Below are 22230 nucleotides of genomic sequence, written 5' to 3'. Positions count from 1 at the left end.
CTCACACTAGGTGTTTATCAATGTGTGTACTCGAACATGCCAGTTTGTCATGTTCCATTGCTGAAGTCCAGTTCCATTAATCAAGAGCAGAAACACAAAAGATGGTAAAATCCCTGGATGTCATTCTTGCCCTGCCCCAAATACCAAGGGTGCATCAGTTGTATCCATGCCAACAAGAACAATCCCATGGTTCATTGCATTTCAAGTTTGTTCTTGGGAGGCAAGTTAGTAAAATCGTTCTTGCCAAGAACACAAGTACGTTCTTTGCATTCTTGATATTGATAAACACCCACTGTGTTTTGCTAGAGTGACTCCAGCCTCGGAGCTTTGGTATCTAACGTCCCATCACTACGTCAAAGTATTAAGTAGTTGGTGACATCATGATTCAAATCAGTGTACGACAGGGGAACATGGGGGAACTGAATTTCCCAGAATACAGGCATTTAACTTGCTTTTGCTCAATATTCTCTATATGGGATCCGCAATGTTTCGATACAACAAAACAGGAATGTCTTCTAGTAATTAGTTCTTGTTAGCTTTGTTTATTTTTGTTAAATTTTTCACAAACGTGCAACATTGTGAGTGAGCAAGGATGAAAATGAATTTTATTGGTTTGAAGAGCACATGCTGAGCTCACTCAAAAGCTGCAGAGGTAAACTTCAGAACAAATAAACCACAAACTTATTAAACTAAAGAATGGGTAAATTGCTGCAAACTAAAAAGCTCATTTCTTTCTTTCTTTCTTTCTTTCTTTCTTTCTTTCCTTCCTAGTTTCACTTGTATACCTCTAAACTGTCACAGTTTCTTTTTTGTCTTTCCATGAAAAGTCTTAAGGTGTTTTCTATCCATTATGATTCATTTTTTTCATTATACACAAAATATTTAGAGTTTTAGAGAATGTGAGTATCAACAATAACAATAACAGTATGTTGATGCTTCCATGTCTCATTCTCGCCAGTGTGGGGAAGCAATAAAAAAGGCCAATAGGATGTTGGGGTATATCTCCAGGTGTGTGGAGTTTAAGTCAAGGGAGGTAATGCTAAGATTATACAATTCCTTGGTGAGACCTCACCTAGAATATTGTGTACAGGTTTGGTCACCATATCTTAAAAAGGACATAGCGGCCTTAGAAAAGGTGCAGCGTAGGGCCACAAGAATGATTCCTGGTCTTAAAGGAATGTCATACGAGGAAAGGTTATTTGAGCTAAATCTGTTCAGCCTCAAGCAAAGGAGACTGAGGGGGGACATGATCCAGGTCTATAAGATTCTAACAGGTTTGGATGCTGTTCAACCGAATAGTTACTTCAGCATTAGTTCAAATACAAGAACTCGTGGCCATAGGTGGAAATTAGCGGGAGAACATTTCAAACTGGATTTAAGGAAGCACTTCTTTACACAGCGTGTAGTCAGAGTATGGAATAGTCTTCCTGATAACGTAGTGCAAGCTGAATCCTTGGGTTCCTTTAAATCAGAGCTAGATAAGATTTTAACAACTCTGAGCTATTAGTTAAGTTCTCCCCAAGCGAGCTCGATGGGCCGTATGGCCTCCTCTCGTTTGTATAGTTCTTATGTTCTTATGTTCTTATAATAATAAGGACAATCTAAATGGTCTCAGATTGTTGGTGCTGAGTCTGTGCTGAATAAAAACACATGTAGTACTTTGGGATATATGTTTTCTGTATAGCCTACATAAAATCTATAAAAATATCAAGGCATGTCAGGCTAGCTAAAAGTGGCTGACCGGCCTCAGACTCCAGAGGTTTAAGTCTCACATCATACACCTTCCTTGTGAAAAATCTGGGGTAGTTTATCAGTTGTGGAGTCAAAAAATTGACAATACAAAACAATTACATTTTTATTACAATGACCTTGATATTTATTCATACAATACATATATCAGAATATGATTCGGCTAAATTTATTGCTATTGCATCATGTTTTCAATCCACTTATCACTGCACCAAAACATATTTAGCCGTGCCAGCTGTCAAAAAGCACCCTATTTGTTCTATGATATTTGGACAGGACAGGGAGGTTCTTATTCGTTTGTTTCTTACTTTAAGTGATGTGACTCTGGATGAAATAAACAGCATATCCCAAACTCAGAGTATAGCTGTAGCTGGTAAATCTGCTACACAGGAGAAAAAATTTAATTGTAGAAGGAAACAAGGCTGAATAATCTGTTTATCTAAAGAGCAACGATGACGATCAATGCCGTGTCCTTGCTGGAGTGTACTGCATAGAGGATAGTGGACATTAAAACATTAGGAATACAGATCACTGCCAGCAGTATTCCAGCCACATCCCTACCTGTTTCTTACTCAATTCACAATATATATTCATGTCTATATATTTCTGAGGACGGTCTATGTAATTCCTGATCTTGCAACATTTATGGGTATTTTCTCAATTTTCTTATTATTTGATATACAGCACTGAAATCTTGTCTGAATCATTGCTCCAAGGAGAGAATAGGGGGCGGGCAGTTCTGTCAGAGCCTTGCCCAATTTTGAAAGTGTAAATACACAAACCATCTACCGCATTGTAGAAGGACACCTCCTTCTCTTCATAGTCAAGGTAAATTCCCACTTTTGTTGGGATGGGTATATCTGTCCGGACCTCTACCTCCTCAGTCATGACCTTCACACTCCTGCCATTTGACACCCTGATTACCCAAAATCCATTACTGGGGCTCAGTTCCAGTTGGCCTTTCCTGCTGGATGTATCTGCAGCTACACCCAAGACCCAATACTCCTTTCCCTCCACATCAACGCACCAGTAGCTTCTCCAGCAACGCATGATATTTCCTAGTACAAATGGCTCAGTATCAAAGTGGTTGGTCTCCTTAGACACACACTGTATTCCCTCTTCTATCCACTGGACTTCTTTAGCATCATCCGATATCTTCAGCTTGTGATGAGCTGTGTCTCTATCCAGGGTTACATCCACTGTACAGAGCACAAACACAAATGTCAAGAGATAAAACAAATACAATTTTGTAACAGTAATGATGAGTGGAAGAGATACAAAATATCTGTGACAAATTTAACTAAGCACCAGAATACAAGTGAGGATGTAGTCTTTTCCCAGTGGCTGATCCTACAAATCACTATGCTGATATGTCCATTTTATATAGACCTTTACTACAGAAAAAAACAGTTCATGAACTAAATATTAATACTGTATAACAAATTAATTACAAATGACCCGTTAGAGAAAAATAAAACCTAAAATGTTCAAATGAAGGGCTAACTAGTAAATGAGAAATGTGAATTTGAGAGTGAATTTGCTTTCTAGAAATGGTGTTAAAAATGAATGTATAAACTGTTTGATGTACTGTACCTCATGTAATTCTAATATAAATATTAATTTCGAATTAAATTTCTAATATTAATATTACATTTATATTTTAGATATTACATTTATATTTAATATAAATATTAAAGTAATCAGTTACCCTCATGCCGTTGTTTCCAAAGAAAGTCTGGAATGCAGAGAGCATTCATTATGTATCAGTAGTGAAATTCTCAAAGCATGTTTATGAAATTGAACACTGCCATGTTGATATGACAGTTTGCTTCTATAATGTACATATCACAGTAAAAGCAGTAAATTCATTAAAAAAATATTGTGAACTCTTCCTTGTTTAAGCATTAAAACATTGCAAAAAAAACATTGATAAGCATCAGATAAAACCAAATCAAATCAACTTACTTAGTAATTTGATGTACGAAAAACATATATTTCATTTGGTGTATTCCATTTGGTCCATAAATACTGAAAGTATCACTAATGTAAGGTTTTCATATTGATTGCTAATTTATTCACTTACCATCAGTTTGACAGCTCTTTTTTGCAATGAGGTAAAAACAGACATTTTAACAATCCTTCATATTGATATTTGTTTCCCAGACCCTCATACATTCCTTGTAATTCTCACACAAATACTAAAATAATCACTGACCTTCATGCCATTCATTCCACAGAGAGCCTGAAATGCAGATGGCATTGATTATATAGCCGTAGTGAAATTCTCAAGAGATGTTTTCTGTAATGTAAGGTAGTCATATTCATTACTAATTTATTCACTTACCATCAACCTGACAACCCTTTTCCGTAAAGAGGTAAAAACAGACACTTTAACAATCCTTTATATTGATATTTAAATCTCAGTACATTTTTGCAGGGGTTATAAAGCTGTTAACTTTAATATTAATTTGTTGATATGTTGATATTTGTTGATATGTTGAAATGTTTTTTTTCCCCACATTTCTCAAGCTTATTTTGTAAGTTGAAGCATCATCTTCTGTAGGTATCTTCCCGCACCGGCAGATAATTTTGCAAGATTTTGGCGATCTTGCCTCAAAACAGAACAATTTATCTTAAATTTCACAGGCCATTTTTTTCAGTGCCACCCATAGCAATGCCCAGGGAGCTGGGGTTATGGGCCTTGCTCAAGGACCTGCACTCATGCTGAGTCTAGGTATGAACCAGCGACCTTCTGATTAATAATTAATTAATAATGTTGAAGGATGTGGAATAAGGTTGAATTAGTTGAATGTAACAAATCAGATGAATTGACTAAAATGCTCTCAAAATTTCCTTTCCTAGTTAAAAACACAGATTCATTGTCTTTAAATAAATAATTTACCTGGAAATTCTGGAGTTGCCCTTTTCCAGAACTTGTCATAAAAATAAAACATGTCAAACAGCAATATGACTGCAACACAAACTGCTCCCAACACCAGAAGCCAGAAGAGGGGGCCTGCAGGGACGAATGTGAATTTGTGAATGTTTAATTTCATTAGCACAGTTGTATTGACTGAAACTATCATAATTTAGCAGTTTCCCCATATTTAGTATGTTCCTGTGTCTCAGAATGAGTTCTTTTGTACTTTTGTCCCTAGTTGCACCTGTGTTCCTCACACGTTGCCAAAGGTATTGGGACACCTGCCTTTACACACACATGAACTTCAATGACATCCCATTCTTAATACATAGGCTGTAATATGGAGTTGGCCCATCCTTTGCAGCTACAGTACTGTATAACTGCTTCAAGTCTTCTGGGAAGGCTAAAGGGAATAAGGGACAAGGGCGGGGCCAAAGAAAACAAAAGGAACAAACAAAACTGATCTCAAAACCCAATCTTTACTACCAAAAAATAAAGCAAATAAAAAGAGCTACTTACCTCCTACCCAAACATAACATAAAGGGTTGCCCCCCCCGCCCGCCTTCCTAGTGTGATTAACATCAACAGCCCTACGTGGATGTGTAGGTGTGCACCTCCTACCTACCCAGTCCCTTTCCACATGTTTAAAGGTTTGATAAATAAAAGTCAATAGTAGCTTAAAGAAAGGCAAAGACAGGAGCTTCACAAGCTTCCGCCCAAAACATTGTCTGCTAACTTTAATGGTCCATAAGATTCCTGCACTGTTTCCCTTGTAGCAGATAAAACTATCGGCACTCCCTCATCCCAGTCATGTTCTGTTTCTAGGCAATATTTGTGGAGCATAGATTTCAGAGACTGATGACATCATTAAAGCGCACCCTGCGACATGGATGACGTGGGCGAGACACTACATGCCTAACTTGCCAAAAAAAAATTTGCACCTTGGTCGGTTTGAATGACTCGGGATAGGCCAAAAGCAGCAAAAAACTTGGTTAGGGCTTTCAGCACCACTGCTACTGTGATCTTATGCAGAGGTATAGCCTCAGGAGAATGTGTAGCAGCATACATGACAGTAAGCAAAAAACTGGTCACCTGCCTTTGTTCATGGAAGCGGAGCAACACAATCCAAAAGGACACACTCAGAAGGTTCACCCTTCACAGGAATAGGAAATAAAGGAGCCCAAGGTATAGTTTGATTAGGTTCCCCCACAATCTCACATGTTAGACAAGAATAACAGTATTGCACTACATCTCTTTTAAGAACAGGCCAAAAAAAATATCCAAGAATACGGTTGTAGGTCTTTGTAACTCCTGTGTCCGAACCAAGGGTGGTCATGAGCTAACGACTACACTTGTTGGCAATAGGCTGAGGGCAGTGCAATTTGATGTAGCCCATTCAGTTTAACACCCTGAGAAAACCACTTACGCATCAATACTCCATGTTTGAGGTAGTATGTGACCTGCTCATCAGCAACCCTCGCATCACGTACCTAAGAAAAGTAGTGAGCCAAAGATGGATCTGCTTTCTGAGCATTAATAAGCTTTTCACGATTTACAATAACAGGAAGTAAAGTGAGCGGTTGTGCCACCCCCACGTTGTTACCACCAGTACATGACAACCCAGTAAGGTTTTCTCTAAGAAAAGTGTCAGACAAATTGATCTCATCAGCTAACTGTTTTGCTAGACGTGAGCATGGGTTGTTACACAGACAGGAAAGACAGCAGGAAAATCCATCAGAAGACTGTCTGGCACAGGAGGTAACTAACTTCCCACACAGGCATTACCTTGGCCCCCAGCAATATCATTTCCCAAAATAAAAGACACTTCTGCAACAGGCAAAGCATCACACAACCCCATTTTAAATATACCTGTAATCAACTGTCAAATGTACATAGTGTAATGGGACCTTTAAAAACCACATATCGATTCTTCAACACAAGACATATGTGCCACAAAAAGTAGCATCTGACAAAGGAATCAGTCCCCTGAGAATAAATGATTGTGCTGCTCCTGTATCTCGCAATATCGTCACAGGAGAAACACAGGTGACACGTTCCCATTTAACAGGTACGGTGAATAGCTGCTCTCTGGCTGTGCTTGGTCATTCGCATTATCAGGGGATAAATCAGATCTAATGCAACAGCTTTCTTTTCTGGATTAAGCCTTTTTCCCTCTTTCTGATGTAATACGGGACAGTTTGCTACAATATGCCTTGTTTGGTGACAGTACAGTAAAAACACTCATCAGGTTTAACCATGTAACAAAATGAAACTTTCTAACGTATCATACATTTAGAAACAAATGTTACAATTCAAAACTGATATGAATAATTCAAATAATTATGTAAAAATTGCATAATGCAATAGTATCTAAAAATATACAACTATACAAAGTATATTACCATTATGCAGTGACATCTACTCCGTGAACATGCCTAGCAGGCTAATCAAGCAGGCTGAAAGACTGGTCGATTAAAAAGTAATTATTTTAATTAAAATGAGTAGCATGCAAGTTACAGTAAGTAATGTGTCCTCACAATCCTAAACCATAGTGAATGTACTTGGGGTAAGTACGGTGAATTTGTACACATTGATGAGGGGGGCAATCAGAGAAAATCTCTTAAATGCCCCACTTTTGCTATCAAATGACCAGTTACAGTATAGACCGTTAAAAACAAGAAATGGTGCAAAGAAAATCTTACCTATTTAGAGATTAAACTGACAAAGAACTGTTGTCAGAGAGGAGTATAAAACTTGTGCAGATTGTCCCCGACACAGGACTGGGTTTTGTTCCGATAGACAGGCTGTACATTGAAATGGGAATATGCCAGAATGAGACTGGCAGAGTTGGCAGAGATGGTCGTGCTGCCATACAGAATACACATTTATTTGATTCTTTTTCTTTTTTTAAATTTCAGTCAGTGTAAGTTTATATATTGCCAGTTGAAAGTTTTATTTGCTGTGTTTGTATTTTCCTAGACTCAAGTTTTCTCTTTCCTTTGGATTAATCTTTGACCTAAAAAAGATTGAAAATGGTATATGATGTTGACTTTGCCCTCCTTTGTAAATCATTACTGTTTTATGTTTATTGTTTGTTAATTATTTCTGGTATTGCTTGAGTCCATGTCTGAGTGCTCACACAAAGCAAGTAATTCTCATCAAAAAGTCTGGTAACTGTACAAATGTATTGTCATGTGACAACCCACTGCGATTTTACCACACACCAGCAGGTGGCAATCAAAACCATGCAGGCAGACAGCAACAACGGGGTCCTCATAGGCTGTAATGGTACCTGTACACGTATTTGTTATGTACCATTCAGAACATGCTTTTCAGTTCAGTAGGCACAATGAAATGAATGGATACATTTATTGACACTGGTGGAACCTAAATTCACAAGTAGACTCAGAAAACATTGTGCTAATGTCGTGGCTGGGAGCTTGACTGGTTACACTCAGCCATAATTGGCAGTTTGGGAACATTGTGGTTTCCCAATAAATTACAGCAACACTGGAGAGAGAGAGTAGTTGATAAGATTAAGACTTTGTGTTGGCTCTGTTATACTTAAGGATGAAAGTACTTGGCACCAACATTTTTCTATGGGGAGGTGGTAATTCTATTTTATATAACCAGAAAGCTTTGCAACACTAAATGGAAGTTTCCCACCTCAGCAGCAAAGCATGCAAACAGGACTGATTTCATGTACTAACATGGATATGGATCTGCATTTAGGTGTCAATTCTCCCATGTACTTAAGTAAAAAAAGCACATAGCTGCGTCAACAGAAAGGATCATTTGGCCCCATCCGGATTAGGGAGACCAGGGCCCCATCCTGGCGCGAGGCCTGGGGGAGAGCTCACTGGCATGTGCCTGGTGACCGGGTCTCTAGTGATGGGGTCTGGCCAGGCATAGCCAGAAGCAAATACATGTATCCCCCCTCCTGTGGGCCCACCACCTGCAGGGGTGACCGTGGGGGTCAGGTGCAAGATAGATCGGATGGTAGTTGAAGGCAGGGACTTTGGCAGACCAATTGTTGGCTACCAAATCTTGCTTTAGGAACACAGAAAGTAACCTTTCTGGTGGGAAAGGAGCCTGAGCTGGCGCAAGAGGTAGTGAGATACTGACTAGATACAGTTAGGTTCACCTCAATGCACGGCTCAAGCTCTGGAACCAACCTCCTGAAGAGGGGCTGGATTCTGTTCCACTCTGGAGTTGCCCATACTGAGAGGTGCTGGGCAGGTGTTGGTCTACTCATAGTCCCTCTGTATGGTGCCAGTGTATTGGAGTTTACCACAATGAATGATAGGGTCACCTCCCTTTGACTTTGAGTCGGGGAATGGGCTCTGATTGTTGTCTGCATTGAACACCAGTACAGAGTATGCAGCCTTCTTGAATACCTTGGTTGGGAAACTGGAAGGCACCCCCTCTGGAGACTCCATTGATCTACTGTGGGACTTTAATGTTCATGTGGGTCATGACCGTGAAACCATAAGGGTATGATTTGGAGGAACAGTCTGTCCTATCTGAACCCGAGTGATGTTTGTTATTGGACTTCTATGCTAACCACAGTTTGTCCATAACAAACATAGGTGAACATAGGTGTGCTGGGAGTCTTTAGCAGGACCTAAAGTCACACCTCCAGCAAAACATCTCATGCATCCTAGGATGGAAACACTGAGCCTGAATGCGTCCATCGCTGAGGCAGCCGTGCAGAACTGTGGCTGGAAGGTTGTTGGTGCCTGTCATGGTGGCATGGTGGCAATTCCATAACCTTGGTACCAGGTACCAAGTACTCCAGCACCGAGAGCAACCAGTTGATAAATATAAGGACTAAGGACTTCTAAGTCCTGATTGGTCACGAAACACCAACAAACTAAGCTCAGACGTATAACAAACACAATTCTCCTGCTCTATTGGTTCACCTTGGTAGCACGGTAAATACACTAATTTTGCTCGATTGTCCAAAACATGTATCGACTGCTAGAGTCCAACTTGAGATATGGATATAGATATCGATTATATATCCACTGACAAAAATTAGAAGTATAATTTTGAGAAACAGGAAGACAAATGAGGTCCACACAGTTCATCATAAGTACTAAAACGTAATTAAAATAAAATGGAAACAGAAATAATTCCTATTGGCCATAAGACCTCTTAATGGTGAGAAATACGTTATGGATATATAATTTGTTATGCAACCATCTAATTTATTCTTCAACTCTAATCATATTTCCCGTAATGGGTGGCATTAAGTCTCAAGTCTATCCCAGATAGCAATGGGCACAAAGCAGGGGACAGACTGGGTGGACACCAGTCTGTGATTTGAGTAACCAGGCCTGGTGGATTTTCATTAGCATTTTATTCTGAATGTCTTACAATCAGTATACTCAACTCTTCCAATTAACAATCATTCATTGCAAAAACAATACACCAGTAACGTCTTAAACTAACAAAAGAGTTCATAGCTGTAGTCAAACATATTTGATACAGTAAGTATTTATTTACAGTATAAACAGACATTTATAGCATGATGTAAATGAGCATATCAATCTACAGTATAAGCCGTTTGCTGTTTGTTCAACACAGGTTATTCAGTGTATCAGTGAAGATACTGTAGCATCTTCGGCAATGTCACTTTGTTTGTTTTTCACACCCAAGACTGTAAATATTTTAAAACATCCTTTTTTTGTTCCAAACAATGGAAAGAGCTTTACTGTAAACTCATCTTTGAATGTGTATATGTGACATCTTTGGTCCACATTGTAAAATGAAATTTGACCTTCCTCGTAGTCCAAATACACCCCCACTCTCTCTGGCTTCAGATCAGTAGGTAGGATTGTGGGTGGAGCAGTGCTTGCAGAAAGCGATGTGTCTGATGATGAATTTAAGATCCAGTACCCCTTTACAGAAGTAAGTATTTCCTGTTTGTCCTTGGTCTCCTTACCAACTCCAACCTGCCAACTAGCCTGCTTTCCAAATTCCACCTGCCAGTAATGTCTCCCAGACGTGAATCCCTCCTTAGCCAGCACACACTGTTGATCATCAAACCGTTTGCTGTTTATATCAATGGATTGTTCCTTTGGCTTGTTTTTTCCATCTGCAGTTTTATCCTTTTCCACCCATCCAGCAGATTTACCATCTTCTGCAACTCTGAGTTTTGGATGTGCTGTTTTTTCATCCAGAGTCACGTCATCTAAATTAACAAGCAAACGTACAAGAATCTCCCTGAAGAGTTAGATAGATATACAGCAAACACAGTCCACATAGCAGCTGGCACTGCTAATAAGGGTATGATGGAGTGATAAATGGAAAAAAATGCACTTTTAATTGAACACAAAATACAACGCAAATAAAATTATCATGAGAAGTTTATTGCTGCGATAAACTGAAATGTAAAACTAGATTTAACCAAGATCAAGACAATATGTTATGGTGTTCCAAAATCATTTTCCCATATAAAAATATCCTGTATTGTATAAATAAATATGAAGGACTGTGTAAAAAAGAATCAAATATGAGAAATTGGTTTCTCCTTTGTTGAGGCATCTTTCTAATAATGATTTAACAGTCATTATGATCTATAGTTTCTCAACAGAAATTTCAGTAAATATACAAGCATAGTGGATATGATTCTAATAAATTACCTGCACAACTAATGATGTAGCTCCACACTAGAAAAAAAGCATTTTCATGTTACTGCTTTTTTAAACATGTTAAGGGTAGAAATGTGTAAATATATTGATGAATAAAAAAATATTCCAGGCAAAAGCATATATATATATTTTTAAAAAACAATGTTTTCAAGGCAATAAGAAAATTGTATAACTATTTCTTAAAAGCCAAGCATTCCAAACAAAACATATTGTCATTCTTGAAAATCATAGATATGATCCATATATGGATATGAAGACATAAGGCTATAACAATAACATCAGAGATGTACCTGAGTCTGGGATGTAGCTGACAGCTCCTGTGAAGATCAGGATCTCTGATTAGTTAATCATTTATCTATCCATCCATCTCCCATAACCACTTATCCCATACAGGGTTGTTGTGTTAGTCTGAAACCTCAGGCAGGATACAACACAATGAAGGGAAACACCTTGGATTGGATGCCAGCCCATAACAGGGACCATACATACACACAGCCTTACCCTGTGGACAAGTTAAAGATGCCACTCCAAGTAAAAGTGGAGGACAGTTTGCAGGTACAGTTCTTTCTTGTGCGTTTTTTAGTGATAAAACAGAGACTGATTAAAGCTACATCACATTAAAAATAACAAAAATATTATTTTATATTTTATTCTTTCAAATTATATATCCATGATCACTGTAACAAGACAACTGTAATATTTTCAGTTTCACCATAAACCATTAACCAAATATAGAATTATAAATGCTGCTTAATGTACTTTTGAACATATGCAGCCTAAGAAGATGGATTTGAGATGAGTTGGGGTTCGTTTGTGACAGTCTGACTAAACGTGAGTGTGTCTGAATACCCTGTGATGTCCTGGCATTTGTCTATGATTTTTTTTTTTATTGTTATGTGTCCTTCCAGAGATGCTCCAGACCACAACAGACCTGGATGATCCATAGCAGAAAAGCATGCAGTGATTTTGCAGCATGCAAAATAACAGTGAATAAACATATAGAAGTTCCCATTTCTACCTTTGACTATGTGTCAAAAATGTATGGTTTTTTTAAGTTTCTTTGTACTTCAAATCATTTTTATATTGCACCTTTCACAACAGAGTCACCCCAAGGTGCTTTACATGGGTGTGTTGTGATACAATCCACTGCATATATAAGCAGGGACTTACGTAACTGGTACTCATTTGTTGTATGAAGCAATACTGTACGATCTGTCTGTCATATTCCTGTTTGGCTAGCAGAGGACCTCTGCTGTCTGTGCTGGTTCCTCCATCTTGAGTCTGTTAATCACACCTGCCACTTGTTTGATCTCATTTAGTCCATGTATATCAGTTCCTGCTTGTTTTGTGCTCCCCAGTCCGGTCACCGTCCTCATCTATGTTGTTACCTGTGCTGTTCCCTGCATGAGATCTCCTACTGTACATGTCAGTTTTAGTCCCAGACTTCCCTTCTGTTATGCTCAGTTTCCCTGTTTGGTCCCTTATGGTCCCTTCATTTCTGTTCCTGATTTTAAGTTCAAAAACATCCCTTTTATCCTGCGATTCAGTCGTTCCTTCTCTCTGACATACTGTACAGATACATGCAACAATTTCTTTTCAGAAGAGCACAAATGCATACTTATTTAATCTGAACAAGATAATACCATGCATTTTAGCCTTATGTGAAAAATATGTACTTCTGTACCAGTTATGTCAATCCCTGTATATAATCTTGTTGCATATTTAAGCAATATTTTGGTAAATAAACTATATATTAAATTTAAAAAATGGAATTAATACATACGACACTTCTCTTTGAGGGCATCATGCTCTACAAAAACAGATACAGTAATTATTTATTATATTGATCATTTAGGATTTGATTGCAAAAATTTGAAATGTTTACCATCATTTAGTTTTTCCAAACTGCTTTCGAGAGAATCTGCAAAAAACAGAATTTCAGAAATTCAGTTTATAGCAGTTTGTAAATCATCCATCCATCCATCCATCCAATACAAGGTCATGGGGAGCCTTAAGTGGTAAATTATAAATAGATGCATAATTAATTTAAATAAACTAATATAACCAAATGAATCTTTCTACCAGCACCATGGTACTATAGTGGCCTGTCAAACTCCAGCTCTCTCTGTTGAGTTAGCATGTTCTTCCCAAGTTTGCATTAATTTCCTCCTTCTCTAATTGGTCATTAGTGTGTGAGTGTGTGTACTGTGATGGAGTCGAGTTATACAGTATCTGGGGTGTTCCCTCCTTGTGCCCCAGTATTTGTTCCAGCACATCCTTGTACTGGGTAAGTGATCGGAAACTGGAGGGATTCATCTCCCTTCCACATCAAAATATCTCATCAATGTAAGTAAGGCATGCAAGGGTGCATCAACCAAGACTGCGTAACACAGCTGAGATATTTGATCATGCTACTGTATCTTTATAATGAGCAGAAAGCTAATGCACATTCATGTCTGGTTTCCCCAGAAAGAATAAGAAAAACTTCATACAGATGAATAAAAAAAAATGACAAACCTTAATAAACAGGTCTTCAGCAATGTCCCTAATTTCATTAGCCCTCAACGGATTTCCCCAACCCCAGAGTTATACAAGGTCATGGCTAGCTGGAGACATATATAACACCACATATACATTGCAGAGATAACCATCTATGAATCCTGTTGTTATGTACAGTACCCCATTCTGAATACCATGCGCATATTACTTCAGCAAACATGACATATATTATGCCTGGCCACTGCACAAACACTGGCACCTTCAAGACACTGGCCACTGCACAAACACTGGCACCTTCAAGACACTGGCCACTGCACAAACACTGGCACCTTCAAGACACTGGCCACTGCACAAACACTGGCACCTTCAAGACACTGGCCACTGCACAAACACTGGCACCTTCAAGACACTGGCCCTCTGAACAAACATAAAAAATCAGCTAATTACTGGAGCTCTGTTGCAGTGCCCAGAGCTACATACTGTATTAGTTCGATTGAATCTCTGTTGCGTTTTAGAACCGTTATGATTGGGTTGCTTCTTGGTTCTGTGCAAAGGGCACAGTTCCAAAAAAGGAATGAGTTTGTAATATTTGAGGCTTAATTTGAATGTCAAATTCTATACATAATAACAGATACTTTATTGATTCCTGTGGGGAAATTGTCTTCATGCCTCCCTCAACTTGCTCTTTGCAGAGCACCCATGGCAATCCCCAGGGAGCTGGGGGTTAGGGGCCTTGCTCAAGGACCTGCAGTCGCGCTGAGGCTGGGTTTGAACTGGTGATTACAGACACACAGGCTTAGCCCACTGTGCCACACACTGCCCCCATATTGCTATTAAGGTTAAAATTGGTGTAAGTAATGGAAATCATATTTATATTATTCGATTTCTTCCAGTTTTACATTATTGTATAAATGATTAGAACTGACTGATACAGACAGACACTTACATGGATTGCAGTAATTTCAAAATGGTCATATACAGTATAGCATCTTTTTTTTTTGGGGGGGGGGGGGGGTTCTTAAATAAAATAATATTATATATATGTATATTCATATTTTAAAATGTAGTAAAATTCTTACCAAATCTGCTAAGCTTGATTTTCCGTACTGTCAAGAGAAATATATGTGTATTAAAAATTTTGCCTAATTTAATGTAGCAAATAAGTAATGTTAGCAAATAAGCCTACAATTTTAAGCAATATTAGAAGCAAAATAAATATACAAAGTACCTTTCTTCTGGTTGTTTACAATTAACACAGCAACAAGGACTAATATCAGACCCACTGTGACAGGAATGACACCAGCAGAGATGTACACCCGATCTGGTATGGTGGTCATGAACAAGCCATCTGTCCAAGGAGAAAAATGAGGACTTCATCTGAAAACTACCACATAGTTATTAGATGAAAGGCAAAAAAGTTTCATTAAATACAATTAATTCTAGCAAATGATGTATTACTAAGTGCTCCTTATTATGTAGTAGTATGTTGAGAACACAGATTTTTCTTCTTATTTCTTGCCTTATAAGAATTATCAGTTACTGAAGATTAGAATAACACACTCTTGAAAAGACTGAGATATGCATTACCTCAACAATTGACTCACCACTAAGCTTTATTAAAGACTCAAAATGGATTCTCTGATTCTGTTCTCCTACAATGCACTTCACAACTTCTTCAAAGGACTCATTGATGTTAATTTGACTGGTGATGCTGTAGGATCCACCCACTGATTTCTGTGTGGCTTTGTCTGTCTGGGCCTCCAGCTCCCTCCCATTACTGTCTGTCCAAAGCATGTTGGGTTCTGGATACCAGTTCTCAGAGCTACAACTTAGTTCGATTGAATCTCTGTTGCGTTTTAGAACCTCTATGATTGGTTTGCTTCCTGGTTCTGTGCGAAAGGATAAAAATATGTTTAAAGTCGTATCAAAAATGTATATTATATTAATTAATATATTAAACAAAATGTAACATTGCTTTATATGTTATATTACTGGATGTTGCTACTTAAATATCATAATCTGCAATGCTACATGTAATGACATCTCACAGTGCCTTGATAAAAATGGTCATATTATACGATATATTTAATGCAGGGAAAATGTACTTAGTAAAACCCGACAAAAATAACTCACGTCTGACTGTTAACTCCAGGGTGGGCTCCTCAAACCAGTCACCAAGGCTGACATGACACTTATAGTCACCTTGGTCTGCCAGCCTGACGTCTGTAAGCAGCAATGACACGTTGCCTTTCTCCAGTTCCTGAGAAAATAAGCTCACTCTGTCCTCATACCCTTTGCCCTTACTGTCAATCCCGGGTTTGTACAGGTATATGTAATCACTGAATTGGTCGCGAAACCACCTGATTTCCATGGAAACTACACTTCGTTCTGGAGAAAGGTAGCAGGGCAGTAGGACATCATAGCCAGTTGTGATGATCACAGGAGTAGAGGGAACTATCAAAATTGAGTTGATGTCTTCTACAAGAGAAGAATGGGAATCATTTTAGAGAAATATGTATGACAGCTAATGTCATGGGTAAGTGAAAAGTTTCTAAATAGTTTTGTTTAATTAAGGCAGTCATATTCTAGGTAGAAGGGCACAAGTTGCAATATAATACAGTGGCTTGCAAAAGTATTCAATAGATCAATTGTCTAAAAGATACGTGATACGTGTTGTTTGCATAAGTATACAAACCCCGGTGCTTTGGAAGGTCCAGGTTTACATAAAGGACAAATTAATGACAAACAGGTTCCTGACAAATTAGGTTCTACTTATGAGTGCTGATGTAAGGTTTCTCCCTGGATATAAAAAGCACTATTTTGGAAGGACCATTGTCTTTTGTGGACAATCACTGCAAAATTGAAGACAAAGGAGCATTCATGTGAGACAAAAAAGTCATTGAAATGCACAAGGCAGGAAAAATTTCAAAGAGTTTGAATGTCCCATTAAACACTGTTGGATCCATCATTAGATAGCGGATGGTTCATCACAGCACCCAGACACTTACTTGAACAGGCCGTCCCTCAAAACTAAGCATCAAAGCAAGATATCAACTGGTACAAGAAGGCTGCAAAAAATCCAACCATCACTCGCCAATGTCTGTAATGTTCTTTGACGGAAACTGGAGTGAAGAGCACGACTTTACAATAAGGCTCCCTTTTGCTGCTTATAAATGGTAGTAACTCATTAATAAAAGAAAACTGTGTTATAACTTGTTTAAAATTGTCTATTAATAATTTACGAAGTGTTACAACCTAATTATCCAGATTATAAAGCATTCATAAACACTTTATACGGGTAGCCTTATTGTAAAGTGGCACCGAGTGAAGGTGCATGGGTCGACAATTTCAAGAGCTCTCCATAAAACAGGCCCCTACGGGAGGGCAGCAGCAAATTCTGCCAAGAAGAATGGGAAGGATCACTTCTGAACAATGTGCAAAGATGCTAAATGCATACTTCAAAAGAAATAAGGCCGTTATTGCAGCGAAAGGGTTCTTGATAAAAAACCATCGCGTGTCGGGGTAGAAAACACATGCAAACACTAAATTCCGAGTTTAATTTCACTTTGGAAATGTTTTGTTAGAGCATATGAGCTCACAATAAAAATACTGAATGGACAAATATGTGTACAAATCTTTTATCATGCAGAGAATTATGATACTTTACAGATACGTTTGCAAGCCACTGTACTGTATAATGTACATTATCCAATAATGTAATATGCCTCACAATTCTTTCCCTTTAACATTAGTCTGCAGACTTTGCTGGCTTCTCATCTATCTGTCATGCACCTGACACATTTGTCACAAGGTTATACTTAGAAAAAACTAAGCTGTTTTAATGTAAGTTTCATGGCATCTACATTCCTGGGCAATAAAAGGGCCAAACCCTAACTGCACAACATTAAGCTATGGCCCATTTTTTGCCCAGGAGTGTATATTATACCTGCAATATGAACATTAAGTTGGGTGCCTTTACTGGTACGGCTTTTTATGAAGGGGTTACATTGCCCACCCAGCTTCACACTCCAGTCCCAGTTCTGAAAGATTTATTATTTACTTTCTTATTTACTGTCTTTCTCATTTGTTGATAAAACCTGCCAGTTACTATGCATAATTAGTGTCACCAGTGAACTGTTGTACCAGTCAGCTCGCGAAACGCTATCTAAAATCAGATATATGCCTTTTGTAGATTTGTAAATTTGTAAAAAAAAAATTTTTTTTTTAGTTATGACAACGTTCACCTAAAATATAAATGGAAATTTCTGTAACTCCTCTTTATCCGGAGAAAGGTGTAGATGAATCAGTTTGCTTACCGGCATTAGCTCTGTATGATGTGGTGAAGGTGATACACATCAGCACAAGGCTTCCTCTGCTGAAGGTTCCCATAACACACCTGACAGATGTATATACTGTACAGGCAGAGACACAAATACAGCGATTCTGCTGCATTGTTTGTCAAAATAATCGTTCTAACCTGCACCATGTCTGTTACAGTTAGTACCACCTCAGATCACTTATTAAGCCAGTGCTCATTTTCCTACCCACTTAAAAATGGGAGCTGTTAGTTTACTGGAAGTAATACTCAATATTCTGTAATGTAATATGATGAATTGAAATTGCAATAAAGACCAACATTTTTTTGCCGTTTACCTCACATACATAATTTATTCTCTTCATTCAGAATACTATATTCTTTCAAATATTTTCTACTTTACTCATCTATAAAATTTAAGTATTATCTGTGCCTTAAGATGTTTCACTGAAAACATCCTAACTACAGTTTATAAATACAGCATATAATGCATTAAGAGTTGTTCGGTTTCAAAGAGAGACTGTTGAGACAATTAATTCTCATTAGATTGAGAAGTGCCTTAAACAGAATTAACCTCACTTGCGTGGAAACACCATGCTGAACAACATACTGACCTACCTTCCACAATCTGAGTGACTAGCCAAGCGCTACATAATAAAACTTACAAGGCTGTAAGTGAAATACATCCCTACTGTTTGGGTAGCTGGAAAAGAACACTTAGCAACCAAAAAGACAATAATATATCTTACCTGTTAAGTACTGCCACTTATCCCAGATGGAGATCAGAGTTACACTTTCATTTTCAGCCTGTAACTTGACCAGCATGGAAAACAAGCCTAATTTAATGATTGGCTATAGGAGGTAAGTTAGGCACTGTCTCCATCTCCTGGCCAATCTACAAGGAGCTCCTCGCTCCTATGCTTTACACTCCAGTGTGCTTGAATTTTATCTATATAGAACTAACAAATGAACTCAACCAGCAACTTAAGTTCTATCATAATGTGCTCTGATTAAAATAATAATAAAGAAAAACAGGAACAGAGGAAATCAAACTATAAAAATGTCTAATGCTTTGAAGGTGAATGTAATATGGTGATGAGCTGACATTATTAGGAGATTTATCTTTTTTGTAGAAGACAAAATCATATCTGCAGAGACATGTTGTACGGCAGTAATGTGAAAAAAATTTATTCAACCTTAAAAAATTGTTTCGGATTCATATATTTCTATACATATATAAATGCCATGGGAAAGTTCGGGGTAGCTGAAGACTTAGTTGGGGTCCCATATCCATGCCAGACTCATCTGTAGGCAGGATTAAAAATGCGCATAGAAAGGGGAACAAGGACTGTCAGGTGTTGAGGACTTTGTTTGAATCAGATTTTTTATCTTAATGATGATTCTGGTTTCCGATCCCTGCTTTGGAGCATCTTTCCTAATTAACGGCTTCCAACAATGGTTCATGAGCCTAGATTTGGCTGTCCAGCATCTGGGTGCTGAATCCTGACAGGTTAACCTGACCTGTAACAACATTCTTATGTTCTTATGTTCTTATGTAACTAGTATCGATTGCATCAGACTAATTGGTATATCTGTAATATTATTTCCACCATGTTGCAGGCAGCTGTCTTGCATTCAGCTCAATAATTCCTTGGTTTCCTCACAATGAGGAAACCAGAGGCTGCTTGTGAGATGGATGGTAGGGATTTGCAGAGCCCAGCATTTGTACTGTATTTGTATATGTATTTGCTGAAGCAACAAAATGATTTGCATTTGTATTCAAATAAAAGTGGAAATAGGTGTAACAATCCAGTTTTTTTATTACACCTATAATTTTATGAATTAAAGTGGTAATATGAGTGTTTTTCAATAACCTATTGCTGGGTTTATGAAAAGCATAAACTAATATTACATACAGATGTTCATGGTTATTATACTAAACATGTATAACCATAAACACCATTGTAAAGAAAAACGTTTTAAACATAGCATGAAGTTCCTAATCCACACTCAAACCAACAAACTAAACTCTTAGCTAACAAATGTCTATGTGAATATTGTGAATCCCACCACCAATACTCCTACCTAGAGGATGGTGAACAGAGAGAATATAAACAAACAAAAAAACATTACACATAAAAACAGTTTTGTCTGTACTGTCAGCCAAGAACTAACCATAAATTAACCCCTGACTGAAAGATCTGGCTGAATAGTCCAGGTTACATTCTGTCCAATAGGATGTTAGGTGAATTGGACGCTATGAGAATATCATATATACTGTATACATATCTAGTCGGTATAGTGCACCTATACAGTGTATCTGTCGTCCCTAAAAAGCAAAGATACTTTAGAGAGAATATACATAAAAATAATTATTGAAAATGACTTGGCTTGAGTGTACAATATAGCATTCATTTTGTTTCTTTGTGTCTTTTTGCCATGCGGAAATGCCCTCTTTTGGCATATTTCTGGACAACATGGGTCAGCAAAGCTGGTGGGACAAATTTATCTCTTCAGCTTTTTTCAATTTGAAATATTTGTTAAAAAATTGATCAAAATAGTTACATAACTTATTACGTTTTTAATACGGTAACTAGCAATCTGTAACCTATTACATTTCAAAAGCAACCTTCCCAACACTGTTTCACTGTTATACAGTACTCTTTATCATTATTGTACTTTCTGCTTAATAGAAGTATTTAAAAACTACTGTAAAATGGTATGCTGTGTTATGCAATATGGATATGTACACTCTATGATATTCACACATCAGAATCGCCTGATGTTGCATTTCTCAGAACATATCCCCTGTGTTAAATAATGCATGGTTGCATTATATATACCTGTATAGAAATTATTCCCCCATTTCCTCATAACAGGCTACATGGATTCATATGCAGCATATTATCTTTTAACACATTGAAATTAGCATATGCAACCAGATCTGAAACTCTTGCGTCATCTTCCAAGCCTGTCTGTTGGAAAACAAGACACTTCCAAATTATAGCTTTGAAAATGAAATGATTCACTCAGCGACTTTCCCAGATGAAGAAGGGAAGTGATGGCAAGAATTCAAATCAGGCCCAGTAGGTGCAACATACAGCACTTTAACAGCCTGATCAATTAGTCTCTCTAAACCTCAAACAAATGCTACTGCTAAAGTAATACTAACCAGGGGCTCTTGGTTATAACTGATAAGTGACACATTAACAGAATAACAGCATAACTTCCAAGTGAACTTGTGATTTAATTTAAAGGAATTGGAGAGCAGAAGCTAGACATGATCAACCGCCCACATGCCCTTTTCCACACTAACTGAGGCAGCTTGACAGAATATACAGTGTATCATGCATTTGTCATTATAATGTAGACACAGTGTGTACAGAAGCAGCAGGGGGATGTTTGCAGAGTTACTATCTCATCATGGTGCATTTTCAGAAACACAGGATCTGCTGATTCAGTTCACTTAATTTTGGAGATTTTAAAGTAATTTAATTCAGTTTTTTAAGGTAACCATGAAGTGTACATATCAACACATAATTAGCTTTCGTGAGCAGTCCAAGCTTTTCTGGGCCAACTCTGTTAATTATAAATCTTAATAACTTAACTTCAGAGTACAACCCACAACCGTCTGAAGCACAGTGTTGTAATAATTATGTCAGGACTTGGACTCTGAACATGTCTGCGACTTGAACTTGATCATTTGAAACACAATGAAGTGCATGCAGAGTACATCTGTCTTGTTATCATATAAGTATGGCTTAAGGTATCCTGCACCCTTTAAGAAAAAAGTAATGGCTGCCACTAGGAGGCTACATTTTTGGATCTTCCTGTAGTTTTCTTTCTGTTTTGAGTCAATGTACCCAGAAACATGCGTAATAGTACACATTCATCCATGCATCTGCATTCCATTACTGATATCTTTAACCTCATCTCTGACATCTGTTGCTATTTCATTTACGTTAAATAAACAGCTAATTTTGCTTTTCGATGCAGGTGTCCTCTGTTTGCAATGGTGAGATAAAATTTGTTGTGTCGCTTCCATTTTTCATCACTGACTCATTTTTGTTGATAATAAAATTAGATAAAAT

General features: G+C 37.8%; 2 protein-coding genes across 5 annotated transcripts; both read right to left on the bottom strand.

Annotated features, from left to right (window-relative positions):
* Positions 1–1842: 1842 nt before the first annotated feature.
* LOC111858090 (butyrophilin subfamily 1 member A1-like) lies at positions 1843–7639 on the bottom strand. Of its 2 annotated transcripts, XM_072697541.1 has the most exons (7): positions 7372–7639; positions 4653–4765; positions 4094–4115; positions 3965–3991; positions 3833–3853; positions 3458–3484; positions 1843–2948 (listed from the first exon to the last, which is right to left on the bottom strand). In XM_072697541.1, the coding sequence occupies exons 2-7, from the start codon at positions 4701–4703 to the stop codon at positions 2419–2421; spliced, it is 678 nt and encodes a 225-aa protein (XP_072553642.1). In that variant the 5' UTR covers positions 4704–4765; positions 7372–7639; the 3' UTR covers positions 1843–2418. The 2 variants fall into 2 exon arrangements, with proteins under 2 accessions (XP_072553642.1, XP_072553644.1); XM_072697543.1 differs by lacking the exons at positions 3833–3853; positions 4094–4115 and having other exon boundaries at positions 4652–4765.
* Positions 7640–10012: 2373 nt separating this feature from the next.
* On the bottom strand, positions 10013–21425 carry LOC111858083 (butyrophilin subfamily 2 member A1-like). Of its 3 annotated transcripts, none has more exons than XM_023839482.2 (12): positions 21169–21424; positions 18889–18952; positions 18141–18236; positions 15958–16302; positions 15429–15713; positions 15053–15172; positions 14904–14930; positions 13211–13246; positions 13109–13135; positions 11616–11642; positions 11317–11343; positions 10013–10865 (listed from the first exon to the last, which is right to left on the bottom strand). In XM_023839482.2, the coding sequence occupies exons 3-12, from the start codon at positions 18211–18213 to the stop codon at positions 10264–10266; spliced, it is 1569 nt and encodes a 522-aa protein (XP_023695250.2). In that variant the 5' UTR covers positions 18214–18236; positions 18889–18952; positions 21169–21424; the 3' UTR covers positions 10013–10263. The 3 variants fall into 3 exon arrangements, with proteins under 3 accessions (XP_023695250.2, XP_023695251.2, XP_023695252.2); XM_023839483.2 differs by having other exon boundaries at positions 18889–18946; XM_023839484.2 differs by lacking the exon at positions 18889–18952 and having other exon boundaries at positions 21169–21425.
* Positions 21426–22230: the final 805 nt, after the last annotated feature.

Source organism: Paramormyrops kingsleyae, chromosome 12, assembly GCF_048594095.1.
Source record: "Paramormyrops kingsleyae isolate MSU_618 chromosome 12, PKINGS_0.4, whole genome shotgun sequence".
Taxonomy (NCBI): domain Eukaryota; kingdom Metazoa; phylum Chordata; class Actinopteri; order Osteoglossiformes; family Mormyridae; genus Paramormyrops; species Paramormyrops kingsleyae.
The sequence above is the reverse complement of the archived record's forward strand: the minus strand, read 5'-3'. Positions and strand labels throughout refer to the sequence as shown.

Bases quoted from the DNA above. Each gene is read 5' to 3' on its own strand.
- LOC111858090 (XM_072697541.1), bottom strand. From the start codon at position 4,703: ATGTTTTATTTTTATGACAAGTTCTGGAAAAGGGCAACTCCAGAATTT. The intron at 4,116-4,652 runs GGTAAATTATTT...TACCTCTTTACG, and splicing joins GGGCAACTCCAGAATTTCCA to GAAAAGGGTTGTCAGGTTGA. The intron at 2,949-3,457 runs GTAACTGATTAC...TGCTCTGTACAG, and splicing joins TTGGAAACAACGGCATGAGG to TGGATGTAACCCTGGATAGA.
- LOC111858083 (XM_023839484.2), bottom strand. From the start codon at position 18,213: ATGGGAACCTTCAGCAGAGGAAGCCTTGTGCTGATGTGTATCACCTTC. The intron at 14,931-15,052 runs GTACTTTGTATA...TTCTCTTGACAG, and splicing joins TGTAAACAACCAGAAGAAAG to TACGGAAAATCAAGCTTAGC. The intron at 13,136-13,210 runs GTAAACATTTCA...CTGTTTTTGTAG, and splicing joins TTTGGAAAAACTAAATGATG to AGCATGATGCCCTCAAAGAG.